The sequence below is a fragment of the Saccopteryx leptura genome, chromosome 7 (genome assembly GCF_036850995.1).
Source record: "Saccopteryx leptura isolate mSacLep1 chromosome 7, mSacLep1_pri_phased_curated, whole genome shotgun sequence".
NCBI classification, from domain to species: Eukaryota; Metazoa; Chordata; class Mammalia; order Chiroptera; family Emballonuridae; genus Saccopteryx; species Saccopteryx leptura.
Genome location: NC_089509.1, coordinates 57,953,114 through 57,968,382, shown reverse-complemented (window position 1 = coordinate 57,968,382; position 15,269 = coordinate 57,953,114). Strand labels below are relative to the sequence as shown.

Below are 15,269 nucleotides of genomic sequence, written 5' to 3'. Positions count from 1 at the left end.
GTAAAATGCACAAGACTGCTGCAGGGAGACGACAAATGTCCAAGTCATTCAAATAGTATCAGTATGATATAATCATTTTAGGTTTTGCTTTGCTTTCTGTTAAATAAAATAGATTAGAGCCTGTCCAGACGGTGGCACAGTAAATAGAGCGTCGGACTGGGATGTGGAGGACCCAGGTTTGAGACCCCAAGGTCACCAGCTTGAGCGCAGGCTCGTCTGGTTTGAGCAAAGCTCACCAGCTTGGATCCAGGGTTGCTGGCTCGAGCAAGGGGTTACTCGGTCTGCTGAAGGCCCACAGTCAAGGCACATATGAGAAAGCAATCAATGAACAACTAAAGTGCCACAACAAAAAACTGACGATTGATGCTTCTCGTCTCTCTCTGTTCGGTCTGTCTGTCTCTATCTATCCTTCTCTCTGACTCTCTCTTTGTCTCTGTAAAATAAATAAATAAATAAATAAAATAAATTTAAAAATAAAAATAAATAAAGTAGATTATGTTTAAATGACAATTTTAATTACTATTAGGAGATTTAATTGTGAGTCCATATGAAATTACAAGTAAAATTTGTGTAGTTATATGTTTAGCACCTTATGACACCTTATTAATTTATTAAAAGTAAATAAATACTTACCTAAATCATTACTGGGACAGATAAGAGCAATAGCTGTAATTTCAAATGTCACTCTTTACTGAGCCTTACTTTATTTTTATGCTATCTAGTTCATGTATATTTTCCATTAGGGTCATGTATGGTAGAGATTTAAAAAAACAAAAAGAGTAGCCATAAACTTTTTATCTCTTACCAATCTTAAGTTAAGAAGGGTTTAGGGTATTCCTAGGTATGAGCAATATGCCACAAAGAATTGCAAGAGATTCTTACCCTGTTCCAGTGTCCTAAAATATTCCAATGTGAGAAGAATACTTTATAAATGAGTCCTCATACAAATATTATCAATGATGCTATAGAAATTGGAGTTCGAGGCCCCGGCCGGTTGGCTCAGTGGTAGAGTGTCGGTCTGGCGTGCAGAAGTCCCGGGTTAGATTCCTGGCCAGGGCACATAGGAGAAGTGCCCATTTGCTTCTCCACCCCCCCCCCTCCTTCCTCTCTGTCTCTCTCTTCCCCTCCCGCAGCCAAGGCTCCATTGGAGCAAAGATGGCCCGGGCGCTGGGGATGGCTCCTTGGCCTCTGCCCCAGGCGCTAGAGTGGCTCTGGTCGCGGCAGAGCATCGCCCCTGGTGGGCAGAGCTTCGCCCCTGGTGGGCGTGCCGGGTGGATCCTGGTCGGGCGCATGTGGGAGTCTGTCCGACTGTCTCTCCCTGTTTCCAGCTTCAGAAAAATACAAATAATAATAATAATAATAATAAAAAGAAATTGGAGTTCGAGATAAACTAGGTTAGAGTAAATGATTTCACATCAGCTGGGCCTAAAGGAATCTTCACTAGTGGGTTCAAAGACTTGTTCTTTAAAATAGCTGCACTATTAACAATGATACGCATGGACTCCCTGTAAACTGGAATGATTGCAGATGATGGAAAAAGTCAAGCATAATCATTTTTAATTGAAAAGGGAGAAACTGAGAGATCACACTGTGCTTAGTCTTTAACTTTTAAATAATATGGTATTAATCTTTGAAAAACAACCACCAAAAAAAACCCCAAAACAAAAAATATTAATTTTCAGGTCCACAGAGGGTGGCCAAGTATTCATCATCCAACATGGATTTATGAAAATCAAGCTTACTAAATACACTTTTTATTTCTTAAAACAAATAAAGGCATAAAGAAGTGTAATAGTAGGTTTACTTAGATAAATCATATTGCTGAGCCTATGCGAAATTGTGATTTAGAGAAAATTCGGTTATTTGCTCCAGGCTTGTTTAATATAGGGTGGAGCAAAAGTAGGTTTACAGTTGTGAGTGAAACAGTTTTATCCTTGTATTATTATTCCTTGATTATTCCATTACAGTATTTTCCATACAAATAGCTGTAAACCTACTTCTGCCCCACCCTGTATATTTAGATTACTCATACAATTATACTTGCCACATACATACAATGTCAAATTCTGATTCGTTCACTTAACGTTATATCAGAAATTACACACTGCCTGACCTGTGGTGGTGCAGTGGATAAAGCGTTAACCTGGAATGCTGAGGTCGCTGGTTCAAAACCCTGGGCTTACCTGGTCAAGGCACATATGGGAGTTGATGCTTCCTGCTCCTCCCTCCCCCTTCTCTCTCTCTCTCTCTCTCTCACACACACACACACACTCACTCTCTCTCCTCTCTAAAAAAAATTAATAAAAGAAATTACACACCACTCTTACTTTTATGTGACCAGGTTACTACGGAATCTGAACTTGGTGTGGGTATAAACATAAAATGTCTAGTTTTTCTCTAGTCACTGTTCCTATTCTATTATGTTGAACACCCTCTCTTCCTGGGGAGATTTCATAGTTTTCTGGTCTTTTAAATTACTCAAAGTCTAGCCTGGCCTACTTTAAAACATTGCTGTTTTAAAACCTCCTCCATAGCTGGCCAAAGTTGTAGCCACTAGGATCTGAAATGAGGAAGAGAGTACATTATAGTCAAGTTTTTGCTTATTTTCCTTCTCTAAACCCCTAAGGATTGGGCCAGGAAGAGTGTCCCATTCTGGTATATTTTTTCCTCTTTCCTTTTCAAGGCTAACTCTTCTGGTGTTGGGGGCTAGAAGTCAGAATAGAGGAGAAATGAATGTTATTTAAGTAGCCTTTGTTTTGGTCCTCTCTGCTTGTTCAGCCGACGCTGACTGCCATCAATGCTTTTACTGCCTCTCACATAGCATGCTTTCTTAATTCCTTGGCTGAAAAGGATCTTGCAGTGTACTAAATTCCCTGACAAGGAAATTCTGGATTCTTGCTACTGTTGTCTCCTTTGTTAGTAGGCCTCTCCCCTGCGTAGAACACTGCAAAAGAAATTCAAGCCCTGATATTTTTCTGGTGTCACTTGAGCTATAAGAAATTCATGTATGGCAATCTCTTGTGTGGCAATAAATGTGCCCAATACAGTGGACACACATAGTCCAATTAGCTAACATATCATCATGGAATAAAATTTAAAATGTGAGCCAATACAGCCCTGGCTGGTGGCTCAGTGAATTCATATGCTGAGTTGGCTCAGTGTCAGCTCAGTGTATGAATGTCCCAGGTTCAATTCCTGGTCAGGTCACACAGGAGAAGCTACCATATGCTTCTCCCCACCCCCCAACCCCATTCTCTCCCTCTTCCCCTCCTGCAATGGCTTGATTGATTTGAGCATGGCCCTGGGTGCTGAGGTTGGCTTGGTTGGTTCCAACTGAGAGTGTCAGCCTCAGGTGCTAAAAATAGCTTGATATTCGAGCACTGGCCCCAGATGGGGTTGCCAAGTTGATCCCAGCTGGGGGTCATGCGAGAGTCTGTCTCACTATCTCTCCTCCTCTCACCTGAAAAATAAAATAAAATAAAATGTGAGTAAACTCCAATGCTTTTCATATAAGGTGGGGGAATAATGGGGAATGAGAATTAATATAAAGTATAACAGCTATTGAATATCCTTCTGTAAGTAGCCATGAGGTCTAAGTTGGTAATCATAACTTTCTTTTTCAATCCTTCATTGCATGTCCTCTAATCCCTCTGTACCTTGGTCTAATTCTTTATCTAGTGCAGGACCTAAACCTTAATTCCTAAATGATCTGTGTCCTCTATCAACTTACCTTTATTGGGTTGGCTATGTTTATTGAGTTTCCTCAGTCGGGTTTCAGACTCTTTGTCCCATTGTAGAACAGCAATCTAATTTCCCCTTGATGATTGGGACTTATCACATGGCTGTGGTGACCCTTTTCTGCCTTTAATTCTACAGCTTTGGGAGTCCCAGATGGCAGGGGGCAGTCTCAGTTTCTAATTCGCTTGATGGTGTTTTCTGATGGAATCATTCCTCCCTTGGATACAGGACCTCAAAAATCATGAGCCCAAGGTTGTGAGGAAGAGGGGCAAAAATTTCTTCAGTGACCCCTTGAGAGGGGCCATTTTCATTTCTTCCTCTTGGTCCATGGATCTGTGTTTTCTGGCTACAGGATATTCTCTTTATCTCCAATGTTCTGATATTTCATGATTTGTCTTCATATTGAATCTTTTTCATTCATTGTTCTAGATACACAGAGGACACTTTGAAACTCAAATTCATCTTTTAGATATGGAAAAATTTGTATTTATCTCCATGTTAATTTCTTCCCCATCATTTTAAATGTCTATTTTCTCTGAACAACTAGTAGTCTATTATCAGGCCCCCTGGGTGAATTTTCTATATTTAAATATTTTTCCTTCCATTGTTTGTGTATTGTTCTACTTTCTGAGAGATTTTTTACAACATCTTTATTATAATCTTTTTACTAACCTTTTTTTTTTTTTTTTTTTTGTATTTTTTCTGAAGCTGGAAACGGGGAGAGACAGTCAGACAGACTCCCGCATGCGCCCGACCAGGATCCACCTGGCACGCCCACCAGGGACAACGCTCTGCCCACCAGGGGGCGATGCTCTGCCCCTCCGGGGCGTCGCTCTGCCGTGACCAGAGCCACTCTAGCGCCTGGGGCAGAGGCCAAGGAGCCATCCCCAGAGCCCGGGCCATCTTTGCTCCAATGGAGCCTTGGCTGCGGGAGGGGAAGAGAGAGACAGAGAGGAAGGAGGGGGGGGGGTGGAGAAGCAAATGGGCGCTTCTCCTATGTGCCCTGGCCGGGAATCGAACCCAGGTCCCCCGCACGCCAGGCCGACGCTCTACCGCTGAGCCAACCGGACAGGGCCTTTACTAACCTTTTAACTACCACTTAATAGCTGTATAACTTTGAGAATGTAACATAATATCTCAGTCTCAATTTTCTCATCTTTGAAATGGAGATAACATGAGATAACTGTTCATCAGTATCTCTTGAATTTGGTTAGCTCAGTGATCTTTGGGCCATTTACAGGATAATTTCTGACCTATAGAACTGATAACCTGGATATTGGTGACTTTACCACATTAGGCCTTTTTGGGAAGATCTAGCATTTGGCACTTAGCAGTATACCTCTCTATCTCATTATGCCCTTCCAACTCAACAATTTTTAAAGCCCTATCTCCAGTTTTGCTTATCTCTGTATCTGTGCTCATATGGCTATGTTTTTATCTTAATTTAATGTTTTGTAAGAAACTCTTACTCTTAAGAAAGGAAGTGATATGGGGAGTGATTCATAAAGATAGTCTTCCCTTAAAGTATGTATTTATTCTTTCTCAATAATTTTTATTGACCACTGCTACATGGCTAGTGCTGTGCAAATTGCTAGGAATACAGAGCTTTTTGTTTCACCTTTTCCTTAATTATTTATATTGAGCATCTACTATGCTTGAGAATCTAGGTGAGTTCACAGTTTAGTGCCGTATTTTTAAACTATGGGTTGTGAAAACAATTCAGTATGTTTTAACCAGAATTAGAAAAAAAAATGAGTAAAGTAGTACAGAATAATAAATTCCATAGTATTTGTATCTAGTAAAGTTAATATTGCTTAATGAAATTTTTATTTCAGTGTGTACTGGAGTTATAATAAAAATGTACTTTTTACTATATAGGTCTGGGTCAATAAAATTTGAAAGCCACCAGTATAGGAGACAATAAGCAAACAAATATTCCCTTAGATAGGGAGGGTGAGGGGGTTAAGGATTATTTTCTGGAGGAGATTCTTGAGCTGTATCTTAAAGTGTAGGCAAATTAGAATAAATGTGGAGTAAAATATTCCCAGCAAAGGAAATAGCATAAAGGTTCAAAAGTCCTTGTGACTAAAGGAACAAGTAAAGTAGTAGTAAAACATAATTAAGAGGAAGGGGCCAGATCAGGAATTTTCCACTCTTCACCATACATAGGAATTTGAAGTCAATAGAGGGCTATTGAAGGATGGTGAAGTGACAAAATTTAATTTCTGTTTGAGATAGAATACTTGACAGCACTGTGGAGAATGGATTTGAGGATAGTGACAGGAGGTAGAGAGTGGAGAACTGGTGTCTTGGAGAGCAATTAGGAGGCATAATGAATGCTATTATAATAAAGAGAAGAGATTTTAAAGGCACTGAAGGGGATAGAAAACACAGGAATGGGTTACTATTTGGATGTGAGGGGTAAGGTATATTCTCATACCCAGCTTACTGGCTTGATCAACTAAGGCAATGGTACTGGTCTTCACTTAGGAAATATAAGAGGACTAATGGCTAGTAGTAGAGTGACCAGCTAGGAAAATATCATTAAAAATTTAATTAGTACCTACATAGCTAATGTCAGGCATTGAGATAACTGTTAGTTGAATAAGTGTTAGTGTATGGATAAAGGAGAAAGGATATGGTAATAAGATATACTCTGGAAGAAACACAGAGAAATGGTGAATTCAAGAAGTGGTCAATGATGGCTTCTGTAAAACCTGCTTATATCATCCAGCTTGAATTGATTTTATTTCTCTTTATAAATTTGTATTGCATAAATTTACCACACAGTTGAGCATATGGATTATTTTTCTTTTTTTCCTTTTCCTTTTTCATTTTTTAAAATTAATTAATTAATTTTTTATAGAGACAGAGAGAGAGTCAGAGAGAGAGAGAGATAGGGACAGACAGACAGGAACGAAAAGAGATGAGAAGCATCAATTATTAGTTTTTCATTGCGACACCTTAGTTCAGGGGTTCCCAAACTTTTTACACAGGGGGCCAGTTCACTGCCCCTCAGACCGTTGGAGGGCCGGACTATAAAAAAAACAGAACAAATCCCTATGCACACTGCACATATCTTATTTTAAAGTAAAAAAATCAAAATGGGAACAAATACAATATTTAAAATAAAGAACAAGTAAATTTAAATCAACAAACTGACCAGTATTTCAATGGGAACTATGCTCCTCTCACTGACCACCAATGAAAGACGTGCCCCTTCCGGAAGTGCGGCGGGGCCAGATAAACGGCCTCAGGGGGCCGCATGTGGCCCACGGGCCGTAGTTTGGGGACCCCTGCCTTAGTTGTTCATTGATTGCTTTCTCACATGTGCCTTGACCATGGGGCTACAGCAGACCAAGTAATAATTCCTTGCTCAAGCCAGCGACCTTGGGTCCAAGCTGGTGAGCTTTGTTCAAACCAGATGAGCCCATGCTCAAGCTGGCAACCTCAGGGTCTCAAACCTGGGTCCTCTACATCCCAGTCCAATGCTCTATCCACTGCGCCACCGCCTGGTCAGGCTCCTTTTTCTTTTTTAATTCAATGAGAGGAGGGGAGGCAGAGATAGACTCTTGCATGTGCCCGGCCGACCAGGATCCACCCGGCAAGCCCACTGGGGGACAATGCTCTGTTGCTCAGTTGCTCAGTAACCAAACTCTTCTTAGTGCCAGAGGCAGACATTGAACATAGATAAAAGTGAAGTGGTTATCAAGCATAAGCCATCCTCAGTGCTAGGGCCAAATCGCTCCAACTGAGCTATGGCTGCGGGAGGCGGGGGGGGGGGTGGGGGGGGTGGAGAAAAGCAAAAAGGGGGAGGGGTGGAGAAGCAGATGGGCACTTCTCCTGTGTGCTCTGACAGGGAATTGAACCTGGGACATCCACATGCCTGGCTGATGCTCTACCACCGAGTAAACTGGCCATGGCCAGAGCATACACGTTATTATTATTTTTTTAAATATTTTATTTATTGATTTTTTTTTAGAGAGAGAGGAGTGAGAGAGAGAGAGAGAGAGAAGGGGGAGGAGCAGGAAGCATCAACTCCCATATGTGCCTTGACCAGGCAAGCCCAAGGTTTCGAACTGGCGACCTCAGTGTTCCAGGTCGACGCTTTATCCCACTGCGCCACCACAGGTCAGGCCAGCATACGCATTATTAATGGTTTAACTTATGTTTTATCTTCCCAGTACATTGTAATACATTTATAGAGAGGGATAATAATGTTCCCTTCATATTTCCTGCTTAAGGATATCAATATAAGGCAATACTGTGTCTAAGAAATGGATTAGAACTTTATAACCATACCTAATTCTATCTGATGAAATGCCCTACCATCCCTTCAAGGTTTTCTTTTATGTTTAAGTCAAGGGGAATTTGCCTCATCTGCTACTAAGCTGTTGTTCTTCTGTGATCCGTACCCCTCATTACTACTCATACCCCTCATTACTACTCAGTTATGCCTTGGGTTACACTCGCTTAAGCTGTTATTGCTACCTAGAACTCTGAGCCACTGTCTTTGATGAAATAATGTTGCTGCTACTGCCAAATGAATCTCAGTGAAGAGGTGATATGAGGAAGGCTGGAAAGTGTACCCAGTAAGATAACCCTGCTCTCTCTCTCCATCAAAATGAGAATTTATTTCAATTAGAGCAAATGTCATACAGGGAGTATAATACTTGTACAGTATAGAGAAGCTGTAAATGTGTCATTTTTATAGTGTCTAACTATAACAGGTTTGGGTTGAAATAATTTCTGATTTATTGATTTCTAGGTCAGTCTATCAATTATTTAATTTGCTCAAACTTGGATATTTAATCCTTCCTATTTCTCTACAGCCTAACACCTTCCATTACCCATATAGATTCTTAGCAAGGGAGGATTTAAAAGTACAAGTTATAAAATTTGTAAGTTTTGCAATATTTCAGTAAAATGTAGAAAACTATTTTATAATTCCAGGTATAGGGCAAAACCAATATACACTTAAAAGTTACAGATGTTGGCTCTGGCCAGTTGGCTCAGTGGTAGAGCATCGGTCTGGTGTGCAGGAGTCCTGGGTTCGATTACTGGCCAGGGCACACAGGAGAAGCACCCATCTGTTTCTCCACCCCTCCCCCTCTCCTACCTCTCTGTCTCTCTCTTACCCTCCCACAGCCAAGGCTCCATTGGAGCAAAGTTGGCCCAGGCGCTGAGGATGGCTCCGTGGCCTCTGCCTCAGGCGCTAGAATGGCTCTGGTTGCAACAGAGCAATGCCCCCTGGTGGGCATGCTGGGTGGATCCCGGTCGGGCACATGTGGGAGTTTGTCTGACTGCCTCCCTGTTTCCAACTTCAGAAAAATACAAAAAAAAAAGTTACAGATGTTCAGCGGTGGCGCAATGGGTAGAGCATCAGACTGGGATGCAGAGGACCCAGGTTCGAGACCCTCGAGGTCGCTGGCTTGAGTAGGAGCTCACTAGCTTAAGTGCAGGGTCGCTGGCTTGAACATGGAATCATAGACATGTTCCCCTGGTCACTGGCTTGAAGCACAAGATTGCTGGCTTAAGCCCAAGGTCGCTGGCTTGAGCAAGGGGTCACTTGATCTGCTGTAGCCCCCGGTCAAGGCACAAAAGAGAAAGCAATCAATGAATAACTAGGTGCCACAACGAAGAACTAATCCTTCTCATTTCTCTCCCTTCCTGTCATTGTGTCCCTATCTGTCCCTCTCTCTGTCTCTCTCTATCTCTGTCATACACACACATAAAAATTACAGATGTTCAAAAAGCCTTTGTGTGTTGTGTTGTGTGTGTGTGTATACATGCACACCCAGGTCAGATCATGCTATTTATTTCAAATACTTTAAGTGAGCTTGATAAGGTTATAAAATCTGGCTTAAAAAAAATCTGGTTTATTTCACATGATATGATGACATGTATATCTTTAACCCAGGAAGAGCTCCACTCCTGGTTTGTCAGTGATAGCCTAATGCTCTACCAAGTGTTGGTATACTTCCTTGATTTACTTCTTGCTTTTTCTTTTTCTTTTTTTTTCTTTTTTTAATTGAAAGCAAGGGAGGCAAAGAGACAGACTCCCACATGCACCCTGACCGGGATCCACCTGGCAAGCCCCCTATGGGGTGATACTCTGCCCATCTGGGACCATGCTTGGCAAGTGAGCTGTTTTTAGCACCTGAGGCAGAGGCCACTGAGCTATCCTCAGCGCCCAGGGCCAATTTGCTCAAATCAATCGAGCCATGGCTGCAGGAGTGGGAGAGGGAGAGAGAGAGAGAGAGAGAGAGAGAGAGAGAGAAGGGGGAAAGGTAGAGAAGCAGATGGTCACTTTTCCTGTGTGCCCTGACCGGGAATTGAACCTGGGACATCCGTAGGCCGGGCAGATGCTCTACCACTGAGCCAACCAGCCAGGGCCAATTTACTTCTTGCAAGATGACATTTCTAGTAGCTGTTCAGGATATGGAAACAGGAATGAAAATGTACTCATGCCAGTAAAATAATCAAAGGAGACTAGAAAATAGACAGAAATGGCATGCTAATAAAGATGGAAGGAAGTCCAGAAGTGGTGGCATAACAGGCTCATTGGAAATTGCCTCTTGTTTTAATAATTACATTTTAGTTTATTGGGACACTGGGCATTAGTATGATTCTTAACTTTCATCCACAAAGTGCACAGCTGGTTTCAAATTAATATAATGTAAGCTGCCTGGGAGTTGGAGACACGTTTCTGTGAGTTGTCTTGTAAGTTCATATTTCAGTTTATATTTTCATGGGCAACAACTTCATGAGCAGATTTAAATCCCCAGCTCAGTGAAGCTATGTATTGAATCTTTTATGAAACTAATTCTAAAAAGTGACTATTTATGACAATATATTTGCAATTAAGTCTCTTAGCCTTTAACTTCCAATTTTGCTTTTTGAAATGTCATTCTTTATAGACTGTCTAAATTATCAAGTTTCAACTTGCTCCAGTTTTAAAATTATTGTTTATAAATATCATTTGAAACTTAAAGTTATAAATTACTATATTGGCATGTAACTTTATTTATTTATTTATTTAATTTATTTTTTTACAGAGACAGAGAGTGAGCCAGAGAGAGGGATAGACAGAGACAGGCAGGAACGAAGAGAGATGAGAAGCATCAATCATTAGTTTTTCATTGCGCGTTGCAACACCTTAGTTGTTCATTGATTGCTTTCTCATATGTGCCTTGACCGTGGGCCTTCAGCGGACCGAGTAACCCCTTGCTGGAGCCAGGGACCTTGGGTTCAAGCTGGTGGGCTTTTTTTTTTTTTTTTCTCAAACCAGATGAGCCCACGCTCAAGCTGGTGAGCTCGGGGTCTCGAACCTGGGTCCTCTGCATCCCAGTCTGACGCTCTATTCACTGCGCCACCACCTGGTCAGGCTTTATTTTTTTAATTATTGATTTTGAGAGAGAGAGAGAGAGTAGAAGCTGGAAGCATCAACTCATAGTAGTTGCTTCCTGTATGTGCCTTGATCAGGCAACCCAGGGTTTCAAACCAGTAACCTCAGCATTCCAAGTCGATGCTTTATCCACTGCGCCACCACAAATCATGCAGCATGTAACTTTATAATACACAGTGATAATGTGTTCCAATAGAAAATAATCTCTTCATTATAAATAAATGTCTTTTTTACATCCTCCCCTTGTAAAGTAACAAAATAAACACCTTGAGATCCCTATTTAGGGTAACTTCATAAAATAAGATAGAGCAGAGTCTCAGGGTCATTAGGTCCTAGTACAATGATGAGCAATCTTTTGAGCTTGGTGTGTCAAAATTCGCCAAAAAACTGAGCATAACTCAGGTGGTGTGTCACTTCAAGAAAAAAACCATAATTTCACAATATTTATAGTTTAAATAACAAAAATGTGTAATTTTATTTATTTATTTATTTTTTGTATTTTTCTGAAGTTGGAAACGAGGAGGCAGTCAGACAGACTCCTGCATGCGCCCAACCGGGATCCACCGGGCACGCCCACCAGGGGGCGATGCTCTGCCCATCCGGGGCGTTGCTCTGTTGCAACCAGAGCCATTCTAGCGCCCCAGGCAGAGGCCACAGAGCCATCCCCAGCACTCGGGCCAACTTTGCTCCAATGGAGCCTTGGCTGCGGGAGGGGAAGAGAGAGACAGAGAGGAAGGAGAGGGGGAAGGGTAGAGAAGCAGATGGGCGCTTCTCCTTTGTGCCCTGGCCAGGGATCGAACCTGGGACTCCCGCACACCAGGCTGACGCTCTACCACTGAGCCAACCGGCCAGGGCCCAAAAATGTATAATTGTAATATATAACTGTATTTAATAAACCAAAAAGTAATTATTTAACTTACCTGCTTAGTGACTTCTTTGTTCATCTGTCAGTCGGTTTCTTTTGTTGGTCTTGATATTATTAACTTGTGTGGGTGGGGTGCCATGAACTAAGATAAGTGAGGGGTACGGGGAATTCTTTAACTAACCTGCCTATTAGTGACTTTTTTGTTGCCGAATTTCATTGGCTAAATCTTCAACTGAAGGTTGGTATTTTGTACACTTCAAGCCCAAGCAAGTGCTACTCTACTAACTTCATCTGTCAATCTGTTTCTTTTGTTGGTTTTGATATTATTTAATGCTGAGAATAAGGTCTCACAAAAGTACGCAAAGGGAAAAATTGCGAGTAAATCCATTGCTATATTTTTCAGGGTGCTAAAAGTGTCTGGTAATCGGTTCCAGGCACTCCAAATTTCCTGTTCGTAGTGGCACTCCTCTTGATTCTCCAGGCGGCACCTTTCCAGATTCTCAAGCTTTGACCTCAAGTCGACAAACACCTGAGCCCAGATGCTGTCTTGAAATTCTGCAAGTTGCATCTTATGTAAATTAAGATGGCTGCTGCTATTTCTAATGGCGGGAAACAGCACCCATAGCACAGGCCCTCGCCTCTCCCAGCCTCCCTCTCACTTATCTCAGTAATGATGGTCAATTAGAAATCCACAACACCCTAGAACAGTAGATTGGATGATGGTTGCTGTGGTTATGTGGTTGCTGGTAATGGCAATCTCAGGGCCCCCAGAGATGCGTCCCCTGTGGCATTCCGCAGCACCCTGCTCCTCCGGTCGGTAGTGAGGTCAAGGATCCCCTAACAGCCTAACTGGAAGTCCCAACACTAGACGCTCTGTGCTGGAGTTCTGTTGTTTTGGCCTACAGACCTCTGGCACAGAGTGTCTACACTACAGCAAATGTTTTATCCTTGGCTACTGCACCTGGCCGTGCAGGAGCCGAGGATGAAATGTCCTTCTAGGCATGCGGCCCCATACTTCTCTGGTATGTGGCCACATTTCATCAAATATGGCTACGCATGTCAGTGCTGACACGCGTGTCATACATAGGTTTGCCATCATGGTCGTAGTAGAACAAAATGTAAATTTGTACATCTTTATATCCAATTACATTGTTAAAAAACTCAATAGATTGAAGAAAGATGTAGTGGCGGTAGACAGTTAAATCAAGTGCGACAGAAAAAGCTCATTTTAGGAGTACTAGTAATGAAGCATTCCTTATCAACAATTGCCATTTGTCACTCCTCATTCCTTATGTTGGGCAGATAAAATATATTATGCTCACTTTGTTAAAGATGGCGCTGCCCACGTGGAAGCCCGTCGCCCAGGTGATATTAATGTGTGTTGGGGATCGTCTGTGGGCAGGCAGGATCCTTGTAGTTAGAACTAAGCCTTTCCCACCCTTTTTGATGTGGGGTGATGCAATCCCATCATGCCTCAGATAAGTGACTTTGTATTAGAGACTTCCCTATTTTGTATATTGGATTAAAGGTTTTGATTTCTATAAAATACTATAAAATGGGGGCAGAACGGGAGCTTGCTCTTTCTTGGTTCCTGAGATTAGTATTAGAGGAGAGAGCAGAGTAAGGCCACGTGGAGGAGAGGAGATGCAGCCAAGATGGCAGAGTGCTGAAAGAGAAGCCAGTTAGTGCAGAGTTTGTGCAGAGAGAGGATGGGGAACAAAGGAGAATGAGGCTAATGAGCTAGAAACCTTTGATTCTAGGAAACTCGGATAAGTCGCCTTACACCTTATTTCTCTTAGATACTTAACACAAATATAACTAATGAGACTGAAGGATAAAGAGAAGCCTTTTATAAGATTCAACATTGGAAATGTAAAAAACAGAGAAATTACAGAGCTAAGTGAGGTTAAGATAAATCTTGGAGTTGTTACTTTAAAAAAATTTTTTTAAACAGGGAGAATGCTTGGTTTAAAGACACAAACAAAAATACATTTAGGTTTGGGATAGTGTGGAAGCATTGACCATCTGTAAACTCTTAGAGGGTAGGGACTATCTGTTGTCTTTAAAAGCAGAACTGTGACTAGTGTGTAATAGGTGCCCAGTAAATGTTTGTTGAATGAATCAGTATGTTGCTCAATATAGTTATAAAGGTAGGACTCAGTTTTAGCGACATTATTTTGGTTCAGGGGCTAGCTACTACTTAGGTAGAACTGTAAATGTTTATGTAGGGGCAAATTGGGCCCGGATTCAGTGCCAGCCCAGCATAAGACAAATGGATTTTGTTTCCTATTTGCATTTGTGCTGCACCTCATTGCACAAAGGATTAGTTGACTGGGAATGTGGAGTGAGTCTAATAAAAGCTTGATAATAGTACATGAAGCCCAAATATATTAAGCATATTCATCCTGTGCCAATTTAGGGGCATATTTCTCAAGTTAAGTTTACTAAACTTTTCCCTAGAGTGAGTGGTTCCCAATCTTTTTTATTGTTAGTATCTGCCATTTAGTTGTCATTACTTCATTTATTATTATCAGAACATGTTCTTTGATCCTTTGAAATATTGCTCAATCTAGGCCCCAAGTGTTCCTTTAAGTCTCAGGGTAAAATGACTTTGGCTGTAGTCCGTGCCCAAAGCCACACCCAATAAGAGGCCTTAGGAAACCCGGGGCTTTCCTGGCGGCGACTCAGCTGTCAGCAGCCACGCGGTGCATCGGAATCGCACGGCTGACGCTCCCGTCTTACCCTTGGGAGGCGAGGCCCCTTAGCCGGTGGGTGTACCTCCTCCAGGTCCCAAAGCCAGTTCCCTTTTCTGAACCCCGCGCGGGGCGCTCTTTCCGCCCCGCCCGCCCCGAATCATTTGCATAGGGACGCGCGCTGCGCCGGCGAGCTGGAGGGCGGGCGCGGCCGGGGAGGTGGCGCGCGCGCGCGCCCTGACAGCTGGGCCCTGCTCGCTCCCTCGCTCGTCCCCGGCTTCCGAGCTCAGCATGGCGGTCAAGGTGACTCCAACTCTCTGCTGCTGCCTTTATTGCATAAGAGACATTCTGAGGACCCATCTTGCAGCCCTTTACTTTCCCCCATTTTCTTCTTTGCCTCTTTCTTAGATAGCATGTCCTGGGGCTCCTGCCCGGGGAGTAGAGCTGTGCGGGGCTTGGACCGGAGGGAGAAGATGCCTGGTTGGGGGAGGGGAAGGAGGAGGGATTTTGAGTTGGAGGGGCTTGTGAAAACCATGGGTCGGTAATGGAAGAGTAGTGTCCTGCT

The 15,269-nt window shown here is 42.5% G+C and overlaps 1 protein-coding gene across 2 annotated transcripts in view; it reads left to right on the top strand.

Moving 5' to 3' along the window:
- SLC25A12 (solute carrier family 25 member 12) overlaps positions 1-15,269 on the top strand; it is a 209,209-nt gene that overhangs the window by 97,506 nt on the left and 96,434 nt on the right. The window contains exon 1 of one of the 2 annotated variants that reach the window (XM_066346581.1): positions 14,856-15,007. The exons of the other annotated variant lie outside the window; for it this stretch is intronic. Within the exon in view, the coding sequence (XP_066202678.1) occupies positions 14,996-15,007 (12 nt within the window). The 5' untranslated portion in view covers positions 14,856-14,995. Of the gene's footprint in view, positions 1-14,855; positions 15,008-15,269 lie in introns of those variants that run through there. 2 annotated transcript variants of the gene reach the window in all.